General features: G+C 55.3%; 1 protein-coding gene across 17 annotated transcripts in view; it reads right to left on the reverse strand.

Moving 5' to 3' along the window:
• Positions 1-1,040: 1,040 nt before the first annotated feature.
• The window catches only part of ARHGEF10L (Rho guanine nucleotide exchange factor 10 like), a 159,019-nt gene continuing 134,537 nt past the window's right edge, over positions 1,041-25,522 (reverse strand). For all 17 annotated transcript variants that reach the window (XM_072828126.1, XM_072828120.1, XM_072828125.1 and 14 more), the window contains 3 exons: positions 10,150-10,324; positions 3,272-3,394; positions 1,041-2,129 (listed from right to left, as the gene is read on the reverse strand). In XM_072828126.1, the coding sequence (XP_072684227.1) occupies positions 1,591-2,129; positions 3,272-3,394; positions 10,150-10,324 (837 nt within the window). In that variant the 3' untranslated portion in view covers positions 1,041-1,590. The remainder of the gene's footprint in view (positions 2,130-3,271; positions 3,395-10,149; positions 10,325-25,522) is intronic.

Here is a 25,522-nt window from a genome sequence, read left to right on the forward strand (position 1 = left end):
CTCCCGCCACCTGGAGCCGCAGTCAGTGTGAAAGGGAGGCCACGCAGGTGGGCGGGTGGTGGGTGGACAGACACGGGACAGGTGCCAGCAAAGTGGTGGGTGGGAAGACGGAGAAAACACTTCCCTTTTGGGTGGTGGGTATTGGCTATGGTTGGTTTTTTTCCCCTGCAAGCAGCTCTAGAAATCTAAGGATGGAGACTCTGAGCCAGAAGAAGGATGCCAGGGCCCCCAGCAGCCCCACCCCCCAGCCCACCCACAGTCTGGGCTCTGCTGCCACCGTCTGGAGCTCACCCCCCACCTCGGGCTCCTCTCGGCCTCACCCTGCCGCCTGCAGCAACAGCCCCCAGGGCCCCCATCCTCGGTGCAGTGAAGCCCTTCCTGTATCTTCCCTCCAGGCTGGCAGTGACAGGTGCCCAGGCCACCTGCATCCTCCCATCCAGAGCAGGGAGGGCAGCCTTCTCTTCAAAAACCATTCCGAGGGGCACCTGGGGGCGGGGGGGGAGCTCAGTGGTTGAGCGTCTGCCTTCAGTTCAAGCCATGACCCCCGAGTCCTGGGATGGAGTCCCACGTCGGGCTCCCCGCAGGGAGCCTGCTTCTCCCTCTGCCTGTGTCTCTGCCTCTCTCTGTCTCTCATGAATAAATAAATCCAAAAAAAAAAAAAAAAAACCTATTCCGAAAAGAAGCTCCCCAGGGTCCCTTCCCAAGCACAAGAGAACTTTCTGGGATGATGGAAATAGATCTGTATTGTGCAGTACGGTCGGCACACACAGGCTGCTGTGGGGCTTTTCCAGACACACTAGAAATGCGGCTAGGGGACTCAGGAACTGAATTTGTGACTTTATTTCATGTGAATTAATTACAAAAGTAGAAACTGCACGTGGCCACCGATCTGCGAGTGCCCCAGACAGCTCGTTGCGGGGCCTGTGCGGGGTGGCGGGCTCTCCTGGGGCCGCGGCTGCTGGTTCCGGGACAGCCCTATCTCGTGACAGCGGCTCTCTCTTCCCCGTCACCTCTCAGCAAACAGAAGTCAACCCAGGTACTCACGTTATTCTTGCCTTTTATTCCAGCATCTCCCAGAGCTCCAATATGTACAGACTTCATTTATACACATAATATACACCATATGTACGTATTTATACATATTCACACACCAGCCCGCACGCACGCTCTCAGACACTCACGCGCACACGCCCTTCCAGGAGAGGCGCGTGGCCGCCTCGGAGCCCCGCTCGGGTGGGCTTGCCAGGCAGTCGTGAGGTTTTGTGTTTGTGGGTTTTTTTGCTTTTAAAAAGAAGGCCATTTCCTCCAGAGGTATCCTCTCCCCAAACCCAAACTCCTCCCCCAAGCACTCTGAAATATATATATATGTATATATATATATATATTTTTTTTTTTTTTTAAATAAAAAGGAAGAAGTTCTCCTCTGTGCTGCCAAGGTAGTTCCAGGAGACCCAGGCCCATCGTCGAGGTCCCTGGAAGGCCAGTCTCCCCAGCGCTCCAGGGGGTCCCCGGCCGGCGGGAGGGGCCCACAGCGGGCCGAGAGCCGCGCACCCCTGCCACCAGGCCTGCGGCTGGGCGCCCAGGCGGGGGCTATAGCGTCAAGGGCACCTGCCAGATGAGGAGGGCGCTGTCCGTCTCCCCGCACGGGGCCGGCCTCCCGCTGCCCCCCGGGGCGCTGCCAAAGTTGCGGTAGCCCTGCCCCCCGGAGATGATGGCCACGGAGCAGATCTCCTTGCGGTGGGCGTCCCGGGTGCAGGGCCGGCTGCGCACCCACACGTCGGGGTCGTCGGCCATCTCGTAGATGGAGCCGTCCTCCTCGCTGTGCTCCAGGGCCGAGCCGTCGGCGGGCGCGGGCTCCCGCACGGACAGCAGCGGGCCCGGGAGGTGCGCGGTGGAGCGCAGGCGGTACTGCAGGAGGATGCCCTTCTTGCGGGTCAGCTCTCGGCCCACGTGGCTGGCGGGCGCGGGCGCTGGCTCGTGGGCCTGCCCGTCCGGCTTGTCCTCCTCGGCCCGCGGCCCCTCGGCCTCCTCCTGGTCGCTCCGCAGGATGTCGGGGGCCAGGATGCTGGTGGCCACGGCCAGGAAGGCCACAGGCCCGCAGTGACCGTTGAGCGACACCATGCCTTTCCCTGCAAGAAAGCGGAGGGAGTCGGGGCCCAGAGGCCCAGAGCTTCAGGGGAGGCACCCACGCGTCTCTCTTGGAGAACCTTCTGGGTGGTGGCCATTGTTTTGGTGACCGCGATCTGTGCTGGAACCTTCCCGGGAGGCCTTGGGTCTGGGGAGGGCTCTCCCACACTGCGGGACAGGGCTGACCTCGTAAAGCATGTGGGGGCCGGTCAGTGTGAACACCCGCAGCCCCCTCCCGGGCCAGCCACACATGTCTGTGCCTTTGCTTGAGCCATTGGCTCTGCCCAGAGAGCCTCCCCCACCCCCAGAGGCCACACCCCATCCCCTGGAGCCCAGTCCCGGCTCCTCCAGGGCACGTCCTTGTCGCCTCCACGCACAGACTGCCAAGCACCCCTGCTCTGTGTCCCGCGGTCCTGAAGCACCTGCCACCTTGGACCTCAGCTCCTCCACCTGACTGTCAGCGTGGGGGGCAGGGTCTCTGCCCGATGCATCCCTACAGTAACCCAAGGACCATCGCTGGGGGGACCATCACGACCTTGGGATTTAGGAAGACGGCCTTCTCTAGCAGGGGCGCCCATTCCGGCTGGGCTGGTCTACCCGCGGGGCTTCCGCCTCCCACCCCCCCCAACCTCACCCCACCCCTCCTCCAGCAGCTGCGGGAGAAGACCCCTTCGTCGTCACTCTCAGGGCAGAGGCAGAGGGGACCCCGGGGTTCTGGGGCCTCCCCGACCCCACGCTTGCTCTCCTGGCCTCAGTGCTACCCATCCGGGCGGACCTCCCGCTGCTCCACAGGAACACATTTGCACGTGGACCCCACCCTCAGGAGCCCTACATGACGTCGGTCTCCAGAGTCTGGACATTTTGAAGGCAGCAATGGGGGGGGTACCCAGCCATGGGTCATGGGTCTCCACCAACCCTTGGCCACTTGACCAAGACCCACCTATTGTGCCCATCGGCCAGATTAGGAAACTGAGACTCAGAAAGCAGGTGGGAGACCTTGGGGCAGGATGACATAATGCCCTGCACCACCTGTGATGGCAGAAGACACTGGAGAACGACCCACCCTCCCTGGCCACCTGCAGCTGACTCAAAGCCCCCCACCCCACCCCCACCCCACCTGCCATGGCCAGTTCCCGCGCCTCACCTGTGATCTTGGGGATGCCTTCCAGCCGAGGTACAGGCAGGAGGACGATGACGCCCTGGTCGGTGCCCACCCAGAGCAGACCCTGGCAGATCAGGAGGCTGGTGACGCACAAGTGCTTCTGGCCTGCAGAGAGGGAAGCCAGCGTGAGCGGCACAGCCCCCGGGGGGACGGCATCGGGTTGTGGGGGCTTCCAGGTGAGGAAGGGGCATGGGCCGGCTCCCCCCGGGAGACCAGCGGGAAGCTGCACGGGGCTGTGGTTAGCGCGTGGGTTTGGGAGGGTCCGGACCCTGGGTCCCGAGCCTCAGTTCCCACCTGGATACAGTGGGGCTGCGTGAGGACGCGGGGGGAGCTCGGTGGATGGTGCGGGTTTGCAGGTGACGCAGATGTTGCGGCTCAGGGGACACGCGGGGCGGGGGCCGGCTGGATCCGGGCAGCAGGGGAGCCGGCGGTTGGCTGCGGGCCTCGGTGTCCAGCCAGGCCTGCCGTCCTGCCCGCGGGGGCCGTCCCTGCTCCCGGCAGCCCCCGGCCCGCCAGCGAGGCGGTCCCCGCGCCCGGGGCTGCGTGTGGCTGCTGTTGGCCCAGATCAGTCCTCGCGCGGCTGCCCCTGGCGCTGTCTCTCCACGTCGGCGACACCGGGGGTGGCAGGGAGGGCACGCCATGTGGGCCGCAGAGGCAGGGGTCTGAGCAGGGCACACATCCGCGCTGGGCTCGAACCCACGCTCCGGCACTTGGAGCCGCGCGACCCAGGCCTGTCCCTAAACTTCTCTGTGCCATTTCCTCCCCTGCCAAAGGGGACGATGACGACATTCCACAGCCTCATCCTGAGGATGAAATGGGTCGACGAATGGACATGAATCGCGGAACCCGGAGCCTGGCCCACGGCACCCACAGGAAGGGGCTGTGGGCCATTATGACCGTCGCTGTGTGTCAAGGATCCGGGCACCGGGAGGGGGCAGGAGGCAGGCCCTGTGCACAGACCCTGTCCCTAAAGGGCCGGTTTCCTTCTCGCCGGACTCCTTCTGCCCCACGGACAGGGGCTAGTTCTTCCCTGAGGGGAAATTCAAATTCACGCCACGTATCAGGGCGATGACAACACCCCGTGATGTGTGAAATGCTGCTTGGGGCGGTGGCGGTCAACCTGGGCGGGTACGGGCACCCCCGGCAGGGCTCACAGCATCTCTAGCCAGGACCCGGGTGACCTCAATGGGCTGGTCCAGGGACCGGCCTGGGGAAACGCTGCTCCGGAGTTTCTAGAGCTCACGCCAACCTGCTCCCGCCTGACAGAAGCCTGGCCGCCGCTGGGAGGGATGCAACACGCGGATGTCGTGCCCCATTTCCAGGGCGGGATACCCAGGTCCCCAGAGGTCACCCGCTGCTGGGCGAGGTGGGAAGCCAAGCTCAGGCCTGCAGAAGACGGTCCACGCTGCCACCGCCTCGGCTCTGGAGCAATCACGGCAGTTCCACGCAGGCAGGGAAACGGGCTTCCTCGGAGCAGAACGGGTTTCTCCCCGGGTTAGCATGTTGGGGTCCGAGCAGCGCCGCCTCGCACGGTGGCCCCTACCATCACGGACACACGCGGCCGGCGCCCTGGGACGCTCGGGCACCTGCTGTGCACGGGCACGGTGGGGGCTGCACACACCAAGTTCTGCCCTTGGGGAGCAGACATTCTGGGACCTTCCGTGATGATGGAAATGCTACCTATCACGGCGCTCAGGTCTGTAGCCATTCGCCACATGCGGCTGCAGAGCCCAGGATGGGGGCAGGGGACACGGAGGCACTGAATGTCCCATTTCACTCAGTTTCCATTGAAATAGCGGCTCCCTTATTAGCGTGGCCAGGAGGGGGAAAGAGAAAGCAAAAACATGAACAAGGAAACTAAATACCAGGCCGAGGATTCAGATGCGGGAAGGTGCAGGGAGTGGGTGTGAGGATTCCCCAGCTTCCTGCCTCGCCCTGCTTTCTGGAAGGATGGGGAAGCAGATGTGGGGATGCAAGCACCAGGGACCAGGACAGGCAGCCACGCGAGCCCCAGGCTCAGGAAGGGGGCTCAGCACATACAAAGGGCCTGCGGCAGGAGGGGTGGGGGGCAGGACCAACTACAGCCAGCCCAGCACCAGACGAGGGCAACCTCAGGACAGAGGGGAGCAGGGGGGCCAGGATGAAGCCCAGGCTGTTACTCAGAACAAGGTGAGAAGCTACTGGAAGGTCTGAGCAGAGGGTGGATGACCTAGATTGGAAGAGGGCTTTCGCCGCAGGGAGGGGAGAGAGCAGACCAGCAGGGCAGAGACCCAGGTGGCGAGATGTCATGGTGGCCTGCGGGGTGACAGCCCATCTGGGATCCACTTGATGCACATCAACAGACCCAGGAGACTAGAGCAGGTGGGGACAGAGGACAGGAACCCAGGACAGAGGAGAACGGGTGGGGACAGAGGACAGGAACCCAGGACAGAGGAGAACGGGTGGGGACAGAGGACAATAACCCAGCACAGAGGAGAATGGGTGGGGACAGGGGACAATAACCCAGCACAGAGGAAGTCCCTGAGGTCCCCCCCTCTGGTGGCCGTGCCGCCCCAGATGCACATGGACCCGTCAGCAGGATGGGGCTGGAAGAGCCAGACTGCATGATGCCAACCCTGAGGGTCCCACTTTGCTCGGATTCGGGGCAGGAATGAAACTCCAGGACGACAGGCGGGTCCGTGTCTTGACTCCGAAGCCATTTCCCATGGCGTCTGGGTTCATGGATCAGGGACTCCCTACACCTGCGTTGGTTCAGACGGTGCCACCCCAGGCCCGCAGGGTCCCCGGCTTCCCGAGCTCAGCAGTGCTGCGTATGGCACCGGCTGCCATCCCCCCGCCACCACCCGGCCCCGCCTGGCCCAGGTCAAGGTCTCTGTCCCCCGCCTGCCTTCCCCGACGGAGGCCTCACCAGGGCCGCAGCTGGTCTGGGCCCAGATTCCCCGGCTCCCGAGCGCCTGTGCCCCGGGCCCGAGTGGGAGTTCAAGGACACATGAATGAAAACCCGAAAAGCGAAAAAGGACACGGGCGTGATGCCCATCCTCGGCGTGTGGCGTCACAAGTGTCCTCCTCGTCTCACCTCTCAGGGAGTGTCACACACCTACCTCGCTCCATCTTCCGATCATTAGAATTTTCCGCGTGTATAGGACGCAGCGGCCGGGAGGCACGGCCCTTAGCGCAGAGCGGACGATGGATACAGGAGGCCGTTAGGGTGACACCGGTGAGCAGGAAAAGGACCCAGACCCGTGGCTCGGGATCGGCTCCATCGGAGCCACCAACCCCCAGAAATAATTCAGCCCAGCGAGCGCACAGTGGCCGATTCTTCATCTCACTGTGTCACCTCCTTTTCCGGGGCCCCTGGGGCCTGAGCCAGGGAGAGACCATTCCCCGGCGGCGCCCGCACCCTCCGGCCCTCACGGGACACCGAGCCGCAGCCGGCGAGAGGAGGGCGCCGGGAACCCCAAGCAGGTGGCAGAACTGAGAACCGACTTCATCCGCGGACCTCATTCTGGGGCCCCTCCTCCTCACCGACTGCCTCCAGGAAAAGAGCAAGATACTTCACAAACAGTCCGAAAGGGGGAAAAAAAAAAAAACATTCTAATGGTGGATAAATATTTTATCACAGAGACTTAATGCAGCAGCGAGCAGCTCACCCAGGCCATCTATCTGGAGATATACAACTTTAAAAAGCTCAGGCGCTCGGAGAACATTTTATTAATGACCTGTCTGGTTAAGAGGAGGGGGGAGCTTAGGTTCAAAAACGCATTAATACCAGGCGGGTACATGCGTGGAATGCGTGGAAGAGGGGTCGGGGGAAGGAAGCGTGATAAATTTTTAACACGCCCTTAAAAAAATCCACACTTGGAAGAGGAACAAATTTATTACTAATTATGCAATTATTTCATTTGGTGGTGTGGGGGAAGAAAAATACTTCAAAGCCTTTTAAAAATATCTCTAATAAAGAACTGAAGGATCCCGCTCTGTTGTTTCCCGGCCAGGGCACGACGTGAGGTGGTCTGAGGCCGCCCCCCTCCCCCAAGGCAGCTCTCACCGCCTCCTCTCGGGTGTGGGGGGGCCTGGCCGGCCAGAGCTCCAGGCTCCAGGGTGTTGCTGACCAGGAACTGTGGGGCTTGGGGAAGGGGGCCCGGGGCAGAAGTCCTGGGGAACCTTGGGGGAGGCCCTGCACACAGGAACCTAACACCCCCCCCAGATGTGCCAGGGCCCAGCCCAGGAAGGTGTGGCCAGCCAGAGGTGGCATCTGTCTGCTGGATGCAGCAGGTGCAGCCAGAAGGACGTGGCCGGGACAGTGGGGCTGAGCAGCAGGGCCCCCGGAGCACGTGTGGCCTGCAGGGCTGGCGCAGTGAGGGGCAGGGACCGTCATGAGGACAGGGATGATGCCAGTGGGCGGTGCCACCGTGGCCTGGGCCTCCCTCAGCCAGGGACTGTGGGTTGCTGTCCGTGCACTGCCTCGGGTGAGACCCGACCTCCCTGAGAGGCGGGGACCCTGTCACGGGGCTGGAGGGGGGCAGAGCCAGGCCGACTCCAGCTCTTGCCTGCGCTACACAGCCAGATCCCGCTCAGATCTCAGCCCCTCCCTGTACAGATGGGGAAACCGAGGCTGGGGATGCTGAACAAGAAGCCTGTGAGAGGCTATGATTAGGGTCCTGGCTCTGGCCTTGGGTCATTTCACCTCCTACGTCTCCGTTTCCCTGGCTCTAACATCATAGAAGGACAGCAAGTGTCCTTCCTTCCTTAAAGGAGACCTGAGGAGGACAAGTAAGCCGGCGGACGAGCAGGTGCGTCTTAAGTTGACACGGTAAAGCCACAGCTGTGCCGGAGAGGCCGCGGCTGTCCCCCTGCGGCTGGTCTGCCCGCCAGCCCCTCCTCTGGCCCTGCAACAAGCTGACCCTTCTCTCCCCTCCCCTGCCCCTGCCCTGCAGAGGAGGCCCAGGAGATTTAAAAGGTCCACTTTTTTTGTTGTTCCACTAACTTGAAATAATATAGCTATCAGCAAAAATGTGGAAACATTTCTGTGATATAGAGAAATCTTTATCGTAGTTAAAATGGCTTTACCCTGTATCACGGCTAAATACTGTGGAATACAATAAAACTGGAAGAGGAGAGAGGGAGGGAGGAAGGGATGAGGGAAGGGAGGGAGGGAGGGAGGGAGGGAGGGGGGATGGAGGGAGGGAGGAAAAAGAGGAGGAGGAAAGCCCTGACCCAGGTCCCCGAGCCCACACGGCACAGGCCTGAAAGCGTGTTACGTAAGCATTTACTGTCCTCACATCCTCACACACACTCCAAGCCTGGCCCAGACGTCTCCCCAGGCCTGCAGGCATCTATCTGGAGCCAGAACTGCCTGGTTTCACAGGGACCACAGACTCCAGGAGGCAGAGAGACCCACCCGAGCCCCACAGTGGCCGAGCCAGGACTCCGGGCACCTCTGAAACCACCTCTTCCCCATTCCACACGGTGGGAGTCTCAGGTGACTCCTGGCCCGGCCTCTGGCCCACCGCACGACAAGAGACGAGCTGAGTAAACCTCAGCTTCTGTGTGTGTACGACGGGGATGACCCCACTCTGTGGGTTACAGTGAAGCGAGGCCCCGTATATAAAACCCTCGGAACCCAGCTCCCTGCAGGGCCAGGGCAGGTGTGCGGCAGGCAGCCGTTACTCACTGTCACTACCGCCGCTGATCTTGGGGTTAGTAACCGGCCCACCATCACCACCAGTCCAGACTCAGGGATCACTATTTGACTGGCTGGGAGGAAGCAGGAGCCAGGGTGGTGTCTGGGTCCCCTAGTGGAGTTAGGGACCAGGCTTCTGTGGTAAGACGGAGGCCCCCATGGCCCCTGAGGTTCTGGCTAAGGTGCCTGCCTTCAGCCCAGCCCAGCGATCAGTCCCCCAGCTCAGCACACGGCCACTTCTGGCCTCTACATGGCCCATCTGCTGAGTCCCTGTAACAATTAGCTCCCCACCTGCCATGCTAGGCCTGTGTCCCCAGCCCCAGGGCCCCTCGGCTCTCCCAGCTGCCGAACCCAGCCCAGCTTGGACAGGATGGAGCCCCTGCATCGTCCCAGACCAGTCGTCTGTCTGGTGGAAGCTGGGCCAAGCTCTAAAGCCAGCTGGGGGTAGGAGCAGGCTCCGAGCAGGTGTCAGCCCTGGCTCCCTCCAGCACAGCCGCCAGGGTATGGGCAGCATCTTGGGCAGCAGATGGGAAGGAGGTTGCCTGCAGCTGATTCCACGGAGGCCTCAGGCAGATGCAGGGAGGAGCGAGCAGAGAGTTAGGTGAGCTCCGGTCTTACTCCTCTCCACTGAGTACCACCAACAGCCCAGCAGGAGGGAGCGGGGCCCCAAGGGGATGACGTCCTAGCCCTCTGCTCTCCCCCTGCCTCCACACCCCAACCAGCCAACCAAGCCAGTCGCCTTTCTCAGAAAAACCTCTAAAGAAAGAGACCCCTGGTCAGCCTTCTCTCGTTCCCCTCACCTCACACTCTGTACATGATGTGAGGCAGAACCAGGTTTCTGGTTAGCCTGAGGAGTCGCTGGTGTGGACAGGCCTGGGTTCCCACCCAGCTGCCCAACTTGGGAGAGTCTGCTGAGCTTGGAGCCTCACTTTCCGCAAGAGGTGAGTGATGATGGCAAGAGAGGCTTGGGAATGACAGCCCTGAGTTCAAATCCAGCCCTGCTGCCTCCCCATTTAGAGGCCCAGTTTTCAAAGCTGGCCAAACACCACTAGGAGGCTTAACGGTATAAATGGACCAGGACACACCCCTGCCTGGCGTGGAAGGTGCTCCATGGAGGTCAGCTCCTCCCCAGCACAGGCCCGGAATGGCAGGGCGCAATGGCCAGCAGCAGACTCACCTGGCAAGAGGAAGGTGGTCCTGGTGGCAATGTTGATCTCCTGTAGATGCTCCAGTGTCTCGGTGTGGAAGAGGCGGATGGAGGAGCCAGAGGAGAAGGCCATCCAGACACCACTGCCTGCCTTCACCATGTGTGTCACACTCACCGCCTCGTCCTGGTGCGCCTCGAAGCTTTGCTGTGGCACAGAAAGAAGGGTGTTGGTGCTGGGCTGGGCCTGCTGGCTGAGCCTTGGGGGGACCAAGCTCATCCAGCCTCTGCCTGAACCAGACTCAGGGCTAGAAGGGAACCTCAGGAGCCCAGCAGGGGCAGGCTGGTAAATGTTTAACAACTGGTGGGGAATCCTGGTTTGTCATGTCTGCCGATTCCCGGGGTGTAAATACTTATAACACGGCCCATCGCAAGCTACCCACATGGCACTACAGAACAAGGAGCTAGGAAAGAGGTAACGTACACACCCCGCTCTCAGGAGTTGACAGGCCAGGCTCTAGCATGCCCCTGTGACACAAGGGAAAGTCAGGGCCAAAAGTCAATGCAAGAGGAGATGACAGCTTATGTACATTATCTAGATTTACAAATGCAACAAACAGAAGGATCAGGAAAGGGAGGCGGGTAGTGTGATTCAAACTCTAATCTTTTACAGCAGGAATGTCCAAAAATTGATAAACCAAGAAACATTTGGGAGTTGGGTTCAGGATGGTGGAGTAACAAGATCTTGAACACACCTCCTCCCCTACACGCAACAATCTACAACTGCTCTTGGATTAATTCCTTCTGAAAGGGACCTGAAAATTGAATGAACTGAACCTCCACAACAAAAGATAAAAGGACAGCAACGAGACGAGATGAGAGGCAGAGACACAAACTCACCAGGGAAAAGTCCTGCCATGGCACGTCACGATTTGGAGGCATACAAGGTACAGAACTTCCCTGAGGAATGTGGAATTCAAGCTCCACATCAGGCCCAACCCTTAGATCCTCCACAGGACTGATGATCCCCCGAAATACCAGGTTTTGAAAATCAATGGGGATTATGTTCAAGAAAACCAGAAAACTGGAAGGAACAGAAAACTCATTCTTAAGGGGCTTACACCTGCTCATTCAACCTGGAAACTAGTTGAAAATACTAATTTGAAAAAAACATATACCATTGATAATGAAGATCCATTTACTAACCATCTTAAAGGATCGCCAGAGGGGTAGAAAACAGCAGGGGCGCCCGCAAGGACCGAGACATTGGTAGGAGCATCTCCACCTCCCTTACTAACACTGGTGCTGGTGGGTACCATTTTGGGATTCTCTCTATGACCTGCTAGTGCCTTGGGTGACTCCACTGAGAGTCTTGTCCACCAATGTACCCTGGCAGCCATGGACATGCCCCCAGCCAGGCCAGGAGTCAGCCCCACCCCCAAAGTGCTACAACCACGGCCCCACCACAACAGGAGGGCATGTACACGCACAAAGGAGATACCCCTTGAGAACGTGACTCTGGTAACTAAGGTGCACTTCTGGGCCCCATAGGTCATCCTCTACATAAGGCTACTCCTATAAGACTGGGAGGAGGCACTTGGGTGGCTCAGTTGTTGAGCATCTATCTTAGGCTCAGGCTGTGATCCCAGGGTCCTGGGATTGAGTCCCATATTGAGCCTCTCTCTGTGTGTCTCTCATGAATAAATAAATAAAATCCTAAAAAAAAAAAAAGACTGGGAGAGATTCACAACTTACCTAATACATCGAAACAGACACAGAGTAAGGCAAAATGAAGAGACAGAGGAATATTTCAAAAAACAAAACAAAACAAAAACAAACAAACAAAAAGACAAACCCTGAAAGAAAGAATTAAATGAAACAGAGATAAGCAATCTACCTGAAAAAAAGTTCAAAGTGATGGTCATAAAGGTGCTCTCTAAATTCAGGAGAATTCCGGAAGAGCACAGTGAGAACTTCAACAAAAAGAAAGAAAATACCAAACAGAAGTTATACCACTGGGGGCGTCCAGTGGCAGCCCAGATGAAGTCGAACAAATCAGTGAAAACAAGGAATGAAAAACACCCAGACAGAGCAGCAAAATGAAAAAAGAATAAAGAAAAGTGAACACATCCAAAGGGACCTTTGGAACAACATCGAGTGGAGTGACATTCACATTATAGGGATCCCAGAAGGAGGGGGAGAGAGAGAAAGGGCCAGAAAAGAAGAAATAATGAAACACAAAACATGTTGAAACATGTTGAAAATATGCCTAATCTGGAGAAGGAATCAGACACCCAGGTCCGAGAAACCTGGAGAGTTCTAAGCAAGATGAACTCAAAGAGATCTACACCAAGACATGTGGTAATTAAGATGATACAAGTTAAAAATAAAGAGAAAACCTTAAAAGCAGCAAGAGAAAAATGTGTTATGGATAAGGGAAATCCCACAGGGCTATCAGCAGATTCTCAGTAGAAACTTTCCAGGCCAAAAAGGAGTGGCATGACACACATTTAAAGTGCTGAAAGGAAAAATCTTCCAACTAAGAACTCTCTACCCAACAAGGTTATTATTCAGAACTGAAGGAGAGATTAAGAGCTTTCCAGATAAGCAAAAGCTAAAGGAGTTCATCCACCAAACGAGCCCAAGAAATGTCAAAGGGACTCCTTTATGGTTAAAAGAAATGGCACAAATTAATAGTAAGAAAACATACAAAAGTAAAAACCTTACCAAAAAAGGTAAATGTATAGCAAAGATAGTGAGCCTATCACTTATAAAGCAACCATACAGATGAAATGATATAACTGGTAAAGTTAACTAAAATCACAATCATTAGTTAAGTAAAAATGTAAAATGTGTCATCAAAAATGTAAAACAACAGGGGTGAGGAGTAAAAAGGGCAAAGCTTAAGAATGTGCTTAAAATTACATTGATATCAACTTAAAACAGACTGCTGTTGTCATAGGAGATTTTATGTGAACCTCAAGGTAAACCACAAGGAAAAACTTATAATAAATGCACAAAAGAAAATGAGAAAGGAATCTAAACATAACAGGAGAAAGCCATCATACCACAAGGGAAGAGAGCAAGAGAAGAAAGGAACAGACAGCAACTACAAAAACATCCTGAACACAATTTAAAAAATGGTAATGAGTATACACGTATTGATAATTACTTTATTTTTTTTTTTATTGATAATTACTTTAAATGTAGGTGGACTAAATGCTCCAATCAAAAGCCACAGAGTGGCTGAATGGATACAGAGCAAGACCCATCTATACAGAAGACTGACATCGAGTCGAGACAAGGACACACACAGGCTGAAAGCGAAAGGGATGGAAAAAGATATTCCGTGCAAATAGAAATGAAAAGAAAGCTGGGGTATCGATACTCATACAAAATAGACTGCAAAGACTGTAATAGAAGACAAACAGGAGCACGAAACAATGATAAAGAGGTCAATCCAGAAGATATAACTTTCATTAATACATATGCATCCAACAGGGAGCCCCAAAATATATAAAACAAATCTTAACAGACCTGAAGGGGGAAATTGACAGCAATGCAATACTAGTAGGAGACTTTAATGCCCCACCGTCATCAATGGATAGATTATCCAGACAATAACAATGAATAAAGAAACATCTGCCTTAAAGGACACATTAGACCAGATGGACTCAACAGATATTTACAGAACATTCCACCCAAAAGCAGCAGGAAACACATTCTTCTCAAGGGCACATGGAGCATTCTCTGGGATAGATCACATGTTGAGCACAAAAGAAGTCTCAATAAATTCAAGAAAACCAACATTTTATCAAGCATCTTTTCCAACCGCAATAGTATGAAACCACCAATTAATTACAAGAAGAAAATGAGAAAAATCACAAAAATAGGAAGGTTAAAAAACATGGTACTGGAAAACCAATGGGTTGAAAAAGAAAGCAAAGAAGAAACCCCCCAAAATACCTAGAGACAAATGAAAACAGAAACACAACACATCAAAAATCTTGGGGAGCAGTAGAGGCAGTTCTAAGCGATGCAGACTGACCCCAAGAAACAAGAAAAATTTCAAATAAACTATATAACTTTATACCTAAAGGAATTAGAAAAAAGAAACAAACCTCAAAATTAGTAGATAGAAGAAAATACTAAAGATTAGAGCAAAAATAAGTGAAATGGGAACAAAAAAAAGACAATGTATAAGATCAATGAGACAAAGAGATGGTTCTTTGAAAAAATAAACTAGACTGACAAACCCTTAGCCAGACTAACCAAGAAAAAAGAGAGAGAGAGAGAGGACTCAAATAAATAAAATCAGAAACTTCCAAGACTGAACCATGAAGAAATAGAAAATCTGAGCAAAATGATTATTAGAGCAAAGAGATTTTTTTTTTTTTTTTTTTTTTTTTTAGCAAAGAGATTTTTAACAGCAATCCGAAACCTGCCAGCAAACAAAAGGCCAGGACCAGGTAGCTTCACCTGTGAATTCTACTAACATTCAAAGAGGATTTAACACCTACCTTTCTCAAAGTCTTCCCAAAAATTGAAGGGAGGGGAAGCTTTCAAACATATTTTACAAAGCCAGCATCACCCCTGATATCAAAACCACCCCCGATACCAATTACAGGCCACCCACTACCCTGGATGAACATAGATGCAAAAGTCCTCAAACTGAACCCAACAATACATTAAAAGGGCCATACCCCATGACCAAGTGGGATCATTCCAGGGATACAAGGATGTTCAACATCTGCCAATCAATTAATGCATAAGAGCACACTGACAAAATGAAAGACAACAATCATATGATCATCTTAATAGATGCAGGGAAAGCATTTGACAAAATTCAATATCCATTTGTGATGTTGGAAAAACTCTCAAAACAAAGTGGGTATAAAGGGAATGTACCTCAACATAATAAAGGCTGTATATATGACAATCCTACAGATAACATCATCCTCAACAGTTAAAAGCTAAAAGCTTTTCCTGTAAGAACAGGAACAAGACAAGGATGCCCACTCTCACCACTTTTATTCAACATAGTACTAGAAGGCCTAGTCACAACAATTAGGCAACAAAAGAAATAAAAGGCATCCAAATCAGAAAGGAAGAAGTAAAATAGTCACTATTTCCAGGGGACATGATACTATATACAGAAAACCATAAAGAACATACCAACACACACAAAAAAAAAAAAAAGCCAACAACAACCACCACAACAACCCACTACACCTAATAAATGAATTCAGCACAATTGCAAGATACAAAAATCAATATACAGACATTTGTGGCATTTCTGGGACCTAATAATGATTCATCAGAGAGAGAGAATAAGAAAACAATCCCATTTACAATTGTATCAGAAAGAATAAAATACTTAGGGATAAATTTAACCAAGGAAGTGAAATAAACGCGGAATACTGTAAGATATTGATTAAAGGAACTGAAGAAGACATGAATATATGGAAAGATCTTCCAGGCTCATGGATTGTAAGAATATTGTAAAAATGTCCATCCTATCCAAAACAATCTACAGATTTAATGCAATTCCCATCAAAGTTCCAATGCATGCTTTGCAGGACTATAACCAATAATTCCAAAATGTGTATGGAACCACAAAAGATCCCAAATAGCCAAAGCGGTCTTGAGACAGAGAAACAATGCTGGAGGTATCACGCTCCCTGATTTCAGACTATACCACAGAGCTACAGTAATCAAGACAGTATGGCATTGGTACAAAAAGAGACATGCAGGTCAACAGAAGAGAACTGAGAGCCCAGAAATAAACCTGCCCATATTTGGACAATGAATCTCTGCCAAAGGAGCCCAGAACACACCGTGGAGAAAAGACAATCTCTTCAATAAATGGTGCTGGGAAAACTAGACAGCCATATGCAAAAGAAAGAAACTGGACGCCCATTTTGCACCAGACACAAAGATGAACTCAAAATGGATTCAAGATTTGAATGCGAGACCTGAAACCATAAAATTCCCAGAAGAAAACAGAGGTGGTAAGCTCCCTGGCCGGGGTCTTAGTGACATCTTTGTGGATCCGACCCCAGGGGCAAGGGAAACAAAAGTAAAAATAAACAAGGTGAACTAACAAGCTTCTGCACAGCAGAGGAACCCATCATCAAAACAAAAAGGCAACCTGCTGAACGGGAGAGGGGGTGAGTGTCCGAAATATATAAAGAACTCACACAACTCAACAACAACCACAAAACCCCCAAACAAGCCAATTTCAAAATGGGTAGAGAATCTGAATAAATGTGTGTCCAAAGACATCCGGATGACCAACCGACGCATGAGAAGATGCTCAACATCACCAGTTGTTGTCAGGGAAATGCAAATCAAAACAACAGCAACCTATCGTCTCAACACCTATCAGAACGGCTATCATCAAGTGGTGCTGAAGACGCAGAGATAAGAGGACCTTCATGCACCGTTGGTGGGGATGCGCACTGGTGCAGCCGCTGTGGAAACCAGTATGGAGGGTTGTGCAAAAAATTAAGAGCAGGACTACCTTATGACTCCGCTGTCCCACTTCTGGGTATTTATTCAAAGAACACAACCATCTGTTGTGTTCGAACAGACGCGTGCACCCCTATGCTCACTGAAGTCCGCATTTACGATCGCCAAGATACGGTAATAACCTCAGTGTCCATCGGCAGATGGGTGGATAAAGAAGATATGGTGTGCTGATACCATGGGATGTTACTCAGCCACCAAAAGGATGACGTATGCCATCTGCGGCAACATGGATGGACCTAGGAGGCATTATGCTGAGTGAAATAAGCCAGAGAAAGGCAAATACTGCAATATTTCATTCCTACGTAGAATCTAGAAAACCAAACCAAACAAAAAAATGATATAAAACAGAAACAAACTCAAAAAAAAAAAAAAAAAAAAAAAAAACCTCACAGATGCGGAGAACAGACTGGCGGTTACCAGAGGGGAAGGGGGTTTGGGGGCGCGGGCAGAACAGGTGAGGGGTCAGCTGTACAGTGACAGATGTAACTAGACTTTGTGACATATACAGAATGTCAAAATGTACAGCTGTGCGCCTGAAACTTACGAAACGAAAACAATCATGGGATGTCAGGCACTTATTAGGTTGAAGGCTTCTCGTTTTGACTCTGGGCTTGATTTAAAAAAAAAAAAAAAAAAAAGGACAAAGAAACAGCAGAGTAGACACATCGGAATCGGGGTGCGGGGGGGGGAAGGTCCTGGAGATTAGAAACAGAACAGGTGCATTCTGTCCCGGGGAGCAGGGCTGGGGTGGGGAGAATCAGAAAGGGGTCAGGGTGGGGCCGTGGTCAGACGGAGGGGGAGGCGGGCAGGGGCCGGATTGCCCCAGGCCGCTGCCATCCATGGGGAAGGCTGGCGACAGTTAAGTGCCAGAGTGGCTAGGCTGGTGGGTGACATGGTCAGGTTTGCCTCTGAAGGACGTTGGCTTCGATGGCCAGCCGTGTGGCAGGGGCCGGGGCTGTGGGCCTCGCATGGGCTGAGCAAGTGAGGAGTGGCCCCCGGTCCCCCGGACTCAGATCCCCAAGGGGTTTCCCAGGGAGATAAGGAAGCTGGCGGGTGGGGGTCTGCACAGGAGCCAAGCCAATGAGGGCGAGACTGTGACACGACCAACAAAACTGCTCTTCCCAGCCAGTCCCTGTGGCTGAGCTCTGCATGTGGCCCAGGGTGGCCCAACAGGCTGCTGGGGACAGGAGCCTCCAGGGCCCCAGATTGGGGGGGGGAGAGCCCGAGCAACATGCTCTCCCCCCACTGTGTGCCAGGCTGCTCCTGAGAGGCAGGGCACCCCCCGCACTGGGGGGACCCCGAGAGCAGAGCTGCAGCTACCTCTCAGACAGGAAGTTCACCAAGGGCAGAGGCGTGTCGTCCCCATCAAAGTGGGGGCTCCCAGGAGCACGAGGGGGCCTCCTGTCAGGTGCGGCACACTCAGAGGACGGGAAGCCCCCTGCTCAGACAAGGGGCTGGCAGTGGTCTCTGCTCCTCCTTCCTCGCCCCCTGCCCCCCGCGCCCCAGTGGAGGCCCAGGTACTGGAGGCTCAGCCAGTGAGCCTCTGGGATTCAGAGGGAGGCCAAGCCCCTCACAGCCTCAAGCTGGGCCCAGTCCACGCAGGGCGAGGGGACAGGCCCTCCAGCCCTCCGGCCCTTCCCCCCCACACCTCTGGCCGCACTGGCCTTCTGTTCTCCTTAGTCCTTCTGGAAACCTGGCCGAGGGGGTTCAGGGGTGCTTATCTTCCTGAACCAGCCTGCACTCAAGAACATTCCTGAAGCCCAGACCCACGCAGAACACCACGTCCAGGGATCCCTGGGTGGCGCAGCGATTTGGCGCCTGCCTTTGGCCCAGGGCGCGATCCTGGAGACCCGGGATCGAATCCCATGTCGGGCTCCCAGTGCATGGAGCCTGCTTCTCCCTCTGTCTGTGTCTCTGCCTCTCTCTCTCTCTGTGACTATCATAAATAAATAAAAATTAAAAAAAAAAAAAGAACACCACGTCCAAACAGGCCAGCGGAGGCCCCACTGAGCGCATCGCAGACGAGCCACTGAGGCTGGACCTGACGTCCCACAGGGCCCACTGTCCACAGCAGACGGATGCACAGAGGGGGCGGCAGGCTGGAAGGGGGCACCCAACACACCAGCTTGTCCCCAGGACAGCCGGCACGCATTTGCACAGGAATGCACGAACACACGCCAGCCGGCGGGAAGGCGTGCGCATGCTCACCCCCGTGCAGCAGGACGGCCGCCCAGCTCCTGGGGAAGGGTGCAGAATGTGTCCTGCCTCCGAGACAGCCAGGCCGCGCTGGGACCAAGGGGCTTAGGGCCGTGCAAGGCCCCCCCGAGTCTGCAGCCACTCGGCCCTGCGAGCTGCTGTCAGAACCCAATTACAAGACAAGTCAGCGGTGGAGATCTGGGCTCATTTCTCCAGAGGCATAACAAGCCTGTCCCCGGGCCTAGGGGGCTTTACACCAGGGCCTGTGCAAACCTGCCAAGCCCAGTGGTACTGGGGTGGGGGAAAGGGCAGGATGCACGCCGGCAGCTCCAGCGCCTCCCTCCTTGATGATCTCCCAGCTTCCTGGGCCCCCTCCCCGTGCTGGGAGCCTGTCCCTGGAGCCAGGTCCTCGGAGGCCGGGCCAGGAACACAGGGCGGAGGAGGTGGCATGTCGGCAGCATGGGTCCCAGTACCCCCGGTGGGGGCGGGCGGCAGCGAGGCCCAGCCCTCACTGCCCGCTGGGCTCAGTGCTGGCTTCCCATTTCTCACCTCCGGATCCCTGCTCTAGTCCCTGGCCGCTCTTGGAGCCCAGGAGTGGGGGGCCTCCTTCCCTCCCAGATGGCTCTACCCGCCTTGTCTCTGAAGGCGCCCTCTGCCCTGCTGCCACCAGCAAAGTCATGCCCCTCCTCTGCAGGGCGATCCGCCGGCTGCTTACGCTGTCCTGGGAGCCGCCCCGTTAGGATGATATTCTAGACCAGTGGTCTGCAAAGAGTGGCCCTCACACTACACCCGCCTGCCACCTGTTCTGGTTAAGTTACGAGTTATTGGAGCACGGCCACGCCCACGTAGAAAGAACCCATTCCGGTAGCTTGGGAACTCAGCACTCTGACTATGCACCCTGGGTCCTCAGGGACAAAAAGATCTGCAAAGAAGTCCTACTACTAAGTAGTAGGCTTGCTGTGGGTGGCGGGACGGGCGCAGCGATTCGGAAACCCTGCCGTGTGGCTGAAGCTCGCTGATGTTACTCTCGGGAGCCAGGGTTCTCACAGCGAGAAGAGTCAAAGGTGGAGTGAGAGAAGGTGAGGGTGGAGGTCCACGGCCTCGGATCTGAGTTAGAGCTGTCCGTGTGAACCTAAGTTGTGTTCCTGGCCCTGCGCACTGAAAGGGTCTGGAAGCAATGACACCCGGGGCGGGGAGCACACGAGACACCACTCCCGAGAGGGAACCGGCTTGGGTCACCCCAGAGAAATGGCCCCTCCGGGCAGGGCAAGTGGCAGAGGAGCCCAGAGCTTCCCCCAAGGCAGAAGAGCGAGGACGTGCCCGACAAATAATATGGAAGTAAGTGTCCAAGGGACCCAAGAGCCAAAACCAAGTAGCTCCTTTTGGCCAAATTTGAGGCAATTTGAGTATCAAGAGTAATGATTGCCCTGGATTATAGCCCACTGGATTTTTAAAAAGAGTCTACAAATGTGTAGAGGTGGTATTAGAAGCGGGGTGGGTTGGGGTAAGGGGAACTCCTCTTTAATTTATGAAAGTTTGGGGTGAAAGTTTGCTGAGGAACAGGACACCTGTTCTGCAAGGATCACCTGCCAGTGACCAAGTGATTACAAAGGGGAACCAGTGCCTTTGGGACAGGGACCCCTGAACCAAGAGATCCGGTGAGAAGTGCACAGCTTCCCCACAGAGAATCTAGCCACAGGCTCAAAGTCCATCCAGGAAAACACTGACTAGCTCCTGGTTGTGAAGTTTTCAAGAGACTCTGGCTTGGATTTCTCAAAAAAGTCAGTGTCATGGAGACAAAAAAATAAAATAATAAAATAAAATAAAATAAAATATAAAATAAATAAAATATAAAATGAAATAAAATAAAATAAAATAAATAAATAAAATAAAATAAATAAAATAAAATATAAAATAAATAAGATAAAATAAAATAAATAAAACAAAAAATAAAATAAATAAATAAAATAAAATATAAAATAAAATAAATAAAATTAAAATAAATAAAATAAAGGCAGAGAGATTATTCTAGATTAAAAGGAGACTAATGAGGCATGAAAACCAAATGCAATGTTCAGTCCCAGCTGGATCCTGCATGGGGTCAGGAGAGAAGCTATAAAAGTTATATTTCGGGGGGGGTGGTGACTGGGGAAAATGCACCTGCAGACACAATTTGACGTTGAATTCCCAGGTATGATAATGCTGTGGAAGTTATGTATAGGACAGCCATGCTGCCCTTCTCTATTTAGGGGCGAAGAATAAAAATGTCTGCAACCCACTTTTAAGTGGTACAGCCAAAAAAAGGAGTGTAAGTATAACATGGGGGGGAAATGACAGCAGAATGCTGACAGTTGGTTAAAGAATATTTGTGTGTTGTACTAGTCTTTCAACTTTAAGGTAGTTTGAAATGTCTTTAAATAAACAGTTGAGAGGGAGACAAAATTATTAAAAAAAAAAAAAAGAAAGAAAGAAAAAAAAAGCTGGCAGCCAGAGGAAAGGGCATGGGTGTGACCCCAGCCCCCGGCTCATCTCTGGCCAGGTAAGTGGCTCTCCTCTCTCACCTGTCAGCAGGGCCAGGAGGAGAACCTGCCGTGTGGGGCCCCGGGTCCGCAGCGGAGCTGGCCACCGCCAGAGCTCTGTGCACGCCACCCGCAGTTAGGAGCTGCTCGGGAGCTGGAACCAGACCAGGCGTCCTACACGGGCCCACCACGGCCCGTGCCCCTCGCCCCGCTGCGGGCAGGTGCACAGAAGGCTTCAGGTAAGTGACACCGCTCCAAATACTGCTGACACAGCCCAACCTCCATCGTACAATATTTATGTGTCTCCAGGTGACGCTTCTGTGCTCAGTTTCTATAAATTCCCAGGGTGAGCAGCTCAGCACTCAAAGTCATTAGAGCTGAGAGGATGCCAAGGAGCCGGGAATGAGCGCTGGGGCGTCTGGGGCTGGCTGGGGGCTGCCGAGGAAACGGCAGAAGGCTGGCCTGGCTGCGGCTTGCTGGGCACCTGCTGTGTGCCAGGCCCTCCCCACGCCACCGTATTTCATCCTTGCAGAGACCTTGACAAGAGAAGATGGTCCGAACCTAGAAAGGGGGATGCCAGCCCAGGTGGCCCCACGGGGCAGGGGCCGAGCTGGGCATGAGCCTGCCCCCTGGACTCCAAGCCCGGGACGCCCCCCGGGCACCTCTACCAAGCACCCCAGAAGGGTGTGAGCATGCGGAGCTCTCCTTCCCTCCCTGCTCGGGCACCGGGCCGGTGGCCTGCTCCAGAGCTCAGCCACAGGGCATACGCCAGCCCCTCAGCTGCCCCTGCCTCCGCGTCACACCCCGGCCGCCCGGGACGAGGGCACCAGCCTGCCATCCTCGTGGAGCGGGCACGACACCAAGGCCTGGGGAGACCCATGGCGCGGGCTCACTCCGCCAGCCAGGGGACGGGCTGGGGATGGAGACGCAGCGGTCGCGCCCCGAGCGGCTGCCCTGGGCAGGTGGGCAGGCACAGTCTGTGGGCGGGAAGGCAGTGGGCACGACAACTCCGCTCCCTTTCTTTATCTGTCTTACTCTTATCAACATTTCACAGCTGAGGAAACAAATAGAGAGGCTGAATGACACTCACAAAGTCACAGTGCAGGAAACGGGGAGGGGAACGCCAGGATTCCGCTCAGGGTGACCAGCCATCCCGGGGGAGGCGTCGCACCAGAGCCTGATGCCCTGTCCCGGGCAAGCGGGGACAGACGGTCACCCTGGGGGGACTCCACAGCCCACACCCGGTCTCCGAGCCACGCAAAGACACTGCGGTGTGGGCTCCCTCCTGTCCCCACGTGCTGCCTTTGGGGTCTGACTTGGTCGCGGCCAAGGGATGATGGCCAGTAGCAGAGGGCTCGTTTTCCTGGCTCTCAGGACCTGACCCGGTGCTGGACTCTTCCAGCTTGGAGCCACCTGGGGAACCCAGGAGGGACGGACAGATGGACGGCCCCGCCAGCTCCAAGACTGACAGCCTGTCCCAAACTTTTAACAATCTGTCTTGGAATTAACTGTGAAAAAATGTCCACCTTTGGTACATTTTTCTAGAAAGACGGTCAATTGCCTTTGCCAACACCTCAAAAGAGTCTGCAACTGCCCTTAGCTCCTCCCAAAAGTTAAAAATCCCCACACTAAACCTGCCTGTCCCGACGCACATAAGCCCTACCCTCCACGTTCTGGACGCCCCTCGGCCACAGCAGCAGAGGTGAGCAGGAGGCCGAGGAGGCAGTGCCGCCCTCCTGCTGAGGGTGGGGACGCACCAGGAAGGGTCACGGCTCAGCTCCGGGCACAGATCTGCTCCCAAGTCTGCTGGGCAGGGGGCGCGGGAACCGCGGGGATAGGGAAAGGATTCCAGGCTTGGCCCAGATCCCCAGAGCCCGACGGATGCTGTCAACAGGATTCAAGCTACAGTCAAGGACAAAACGATGTTAGTGTAATCCATCAATCCCCCCTCTCACCTGCGTGCACACACGTGCTCACACGTGCTCACACACGCGCACACGCAAGCTGTCCTCACCTCTATGTGTTTGCTCACACTCCCGGGAGCCTCTTCCCACACACCCATCCTCACCGACCCCGCTCCAGGAAGCCTGGCTCCCGCCCCGCCACGCTGTCACTCCTCTCCTGGGCTCCCCGGCTCGATGGAAGGGGTGTCTGCCCCACAGCAGAGCACGGGCGCCGGGGTAAGGCCCCTGCATCCAGGACAGCTACTCCTCTGGCCACCGGCCCACCTCACTGCCCTCTCTTCCCAGGTGTCTGGGGGAGGTGACGGACACCCGGCCCTTTGCTTCTGGCCATCGGAGCCCAGGGCCCATGGGAAGCCGTGTGAAGGCCATGGGTGACAGGCTTGGAGCAGCCAGGAGCCCTGGGAGGCTCGGAGCCCAGGCGGAGGAGAGGAGCTGGGGCAGCAGGGAGGGAGGGGGTGGCGGGGCCCAGGGAGAGGGAGAAGGAAAGCCGAAGACAGACAGGTGGGCCCAACACCTGTACCCGTACCCGTACCTGTACCGGTACCTGTACCTGTACTGTAGGAAAACAGGCAGGGAGACACGGCCCCCGCTGACAACGCGCGGGCCTGCGGGAGGATGCGGCGCCTACATCCACCACACAGAGGACCCTGGGCCTCGGGACCGGGCATTCGAGTCAGAAGGAGCTGGAGACTCTGGCTCTACCACCGGGTGGCCCACGTTACCCTGACCAAGGGCTGGCACTAAAACAGCTGTCAAGCTGCTTAGCCCTGCGGTAGGTCCCATAATCATCCCCACTTCACAGGCGGGGAAGCGGAGGCCCTGGGTCGGCGGGGCCAGGGCCCGAAGCCACTGCCCAGCTCCCAAGCCCACAGTGACCACGGCGCCAGCAGACACATGAGCAGGTGGTGAGACGCGGCAGCAGGACTGCGCCCTTGGAGCTTCTGGCCCGGCCGCCGGGCTTGGCGTGGCCGCCGTGCAAGGGTCCGAGCGTGCCAGGCCCATGCAGCGACACTGGAGTCCGGTTCCGGGCCCAGGCCCTGGCCTCCAGTGCGTGAAAGGCCCAGCACTGGGGGGCCGCCCGTGGCTCCGCGTGGCTCAGCCAGGTTCCGGGGGCTGGGCAGCTGCTCCCCGGGCTCGGTCCCTGCCCCCTGCAGGAGGGCTGCGGGGAGGGTGGCCGCAGAGGCGCGGGGGGGGACGCGGGAGACCCGGGGAGGGGAGGGCTGCCAACCGGACGCTGGGGGACAGGCACGCGGAGACGGAGGGCCACCCCACCCCGCTGGGGTCCACGCTCCCTCCCCTCCGGCCCCCCTGCCGTCTCCACAGTATCCCCTTCCGCCTGCCCCCCCACCGCCTCCCTGCTCCTCCACGGCCTCCCAGGCCTGCTCCCTGAGCCAACGGCTTCAAACCACTTGTTTTTAAAGCATGAAACCCTCCAGCGACCTAAATCTTCCAGGACAGGAGGAGATGAAATATGGGATACAGGAAAGAGGTGAGCTCTTCCCGGTGAGGAGGGAGGGGCCTGGAGCCCTGCCCCTTAGCCTTGGAGATACGCCTCACGACCACCCCCAGGCCCCTGGAGCAGAGCTGGCACTGAGCCACGCCTGGCCCCTCGATACAGGGCCAGGGCCGCCCCCCCGCCCGCGTGGGATCCCCAAACCCACCCCACCCCCACCCCGTCCTTCACAAGCCTCCTGGAAGGAAGTCCTTCTGTAAGTCTAACCGCAATTCCTCCCGCTGCTGGAAAATGCTCACTGTCTGAGCCTCCCGAGAAGTCTCCACAACCTTTAGAAAATCTGCGTCTCAAGTTTCCCCTGCCAACTTTTCGGTTTACAAAAAACAAAAAAACAAAAAAACAAAAACAAAAACAGAAAAACCCAGGATGACAACAGCAATGACACACACACACTTAAAACATGAAGACAAGACCGTGGGACAGAGATGACTCCGTGCAGGGATGCGAGCCCTGCCCTCCTTGCTCAGGTGGCCCGCACCCCAGGGCTCGGGCACCCCGAGGACCCGGTGAATCTTTCCGCCTTCACGCCAATTTGCATACCATTACCCAGGAAACCCCGCGCCTAGATTTTGCTTTTGCAAATTCCCACCCGTTTCGTGTCATAAATAAGATAGAAGACAGAAAACTAATACAGCCCAGTGATGCATTATTCATGCCACGTCACACTGTTATGATAGATTTAC

The sequence above is a fragment of the Canis lupus genome, chromosome 5 (assembly GCF_048164855.1).
Source record: "Canis lupus baileyi chromosome 5, mCanLup2.hap1, whole genome shotgun sequence".
Taxonomy (NCBI): domain Eukaryota; kingdom Metazoa; phylum Chordata; class Mammalia; order Carnivora; family Canidae; genus Canis; species Canis lupus.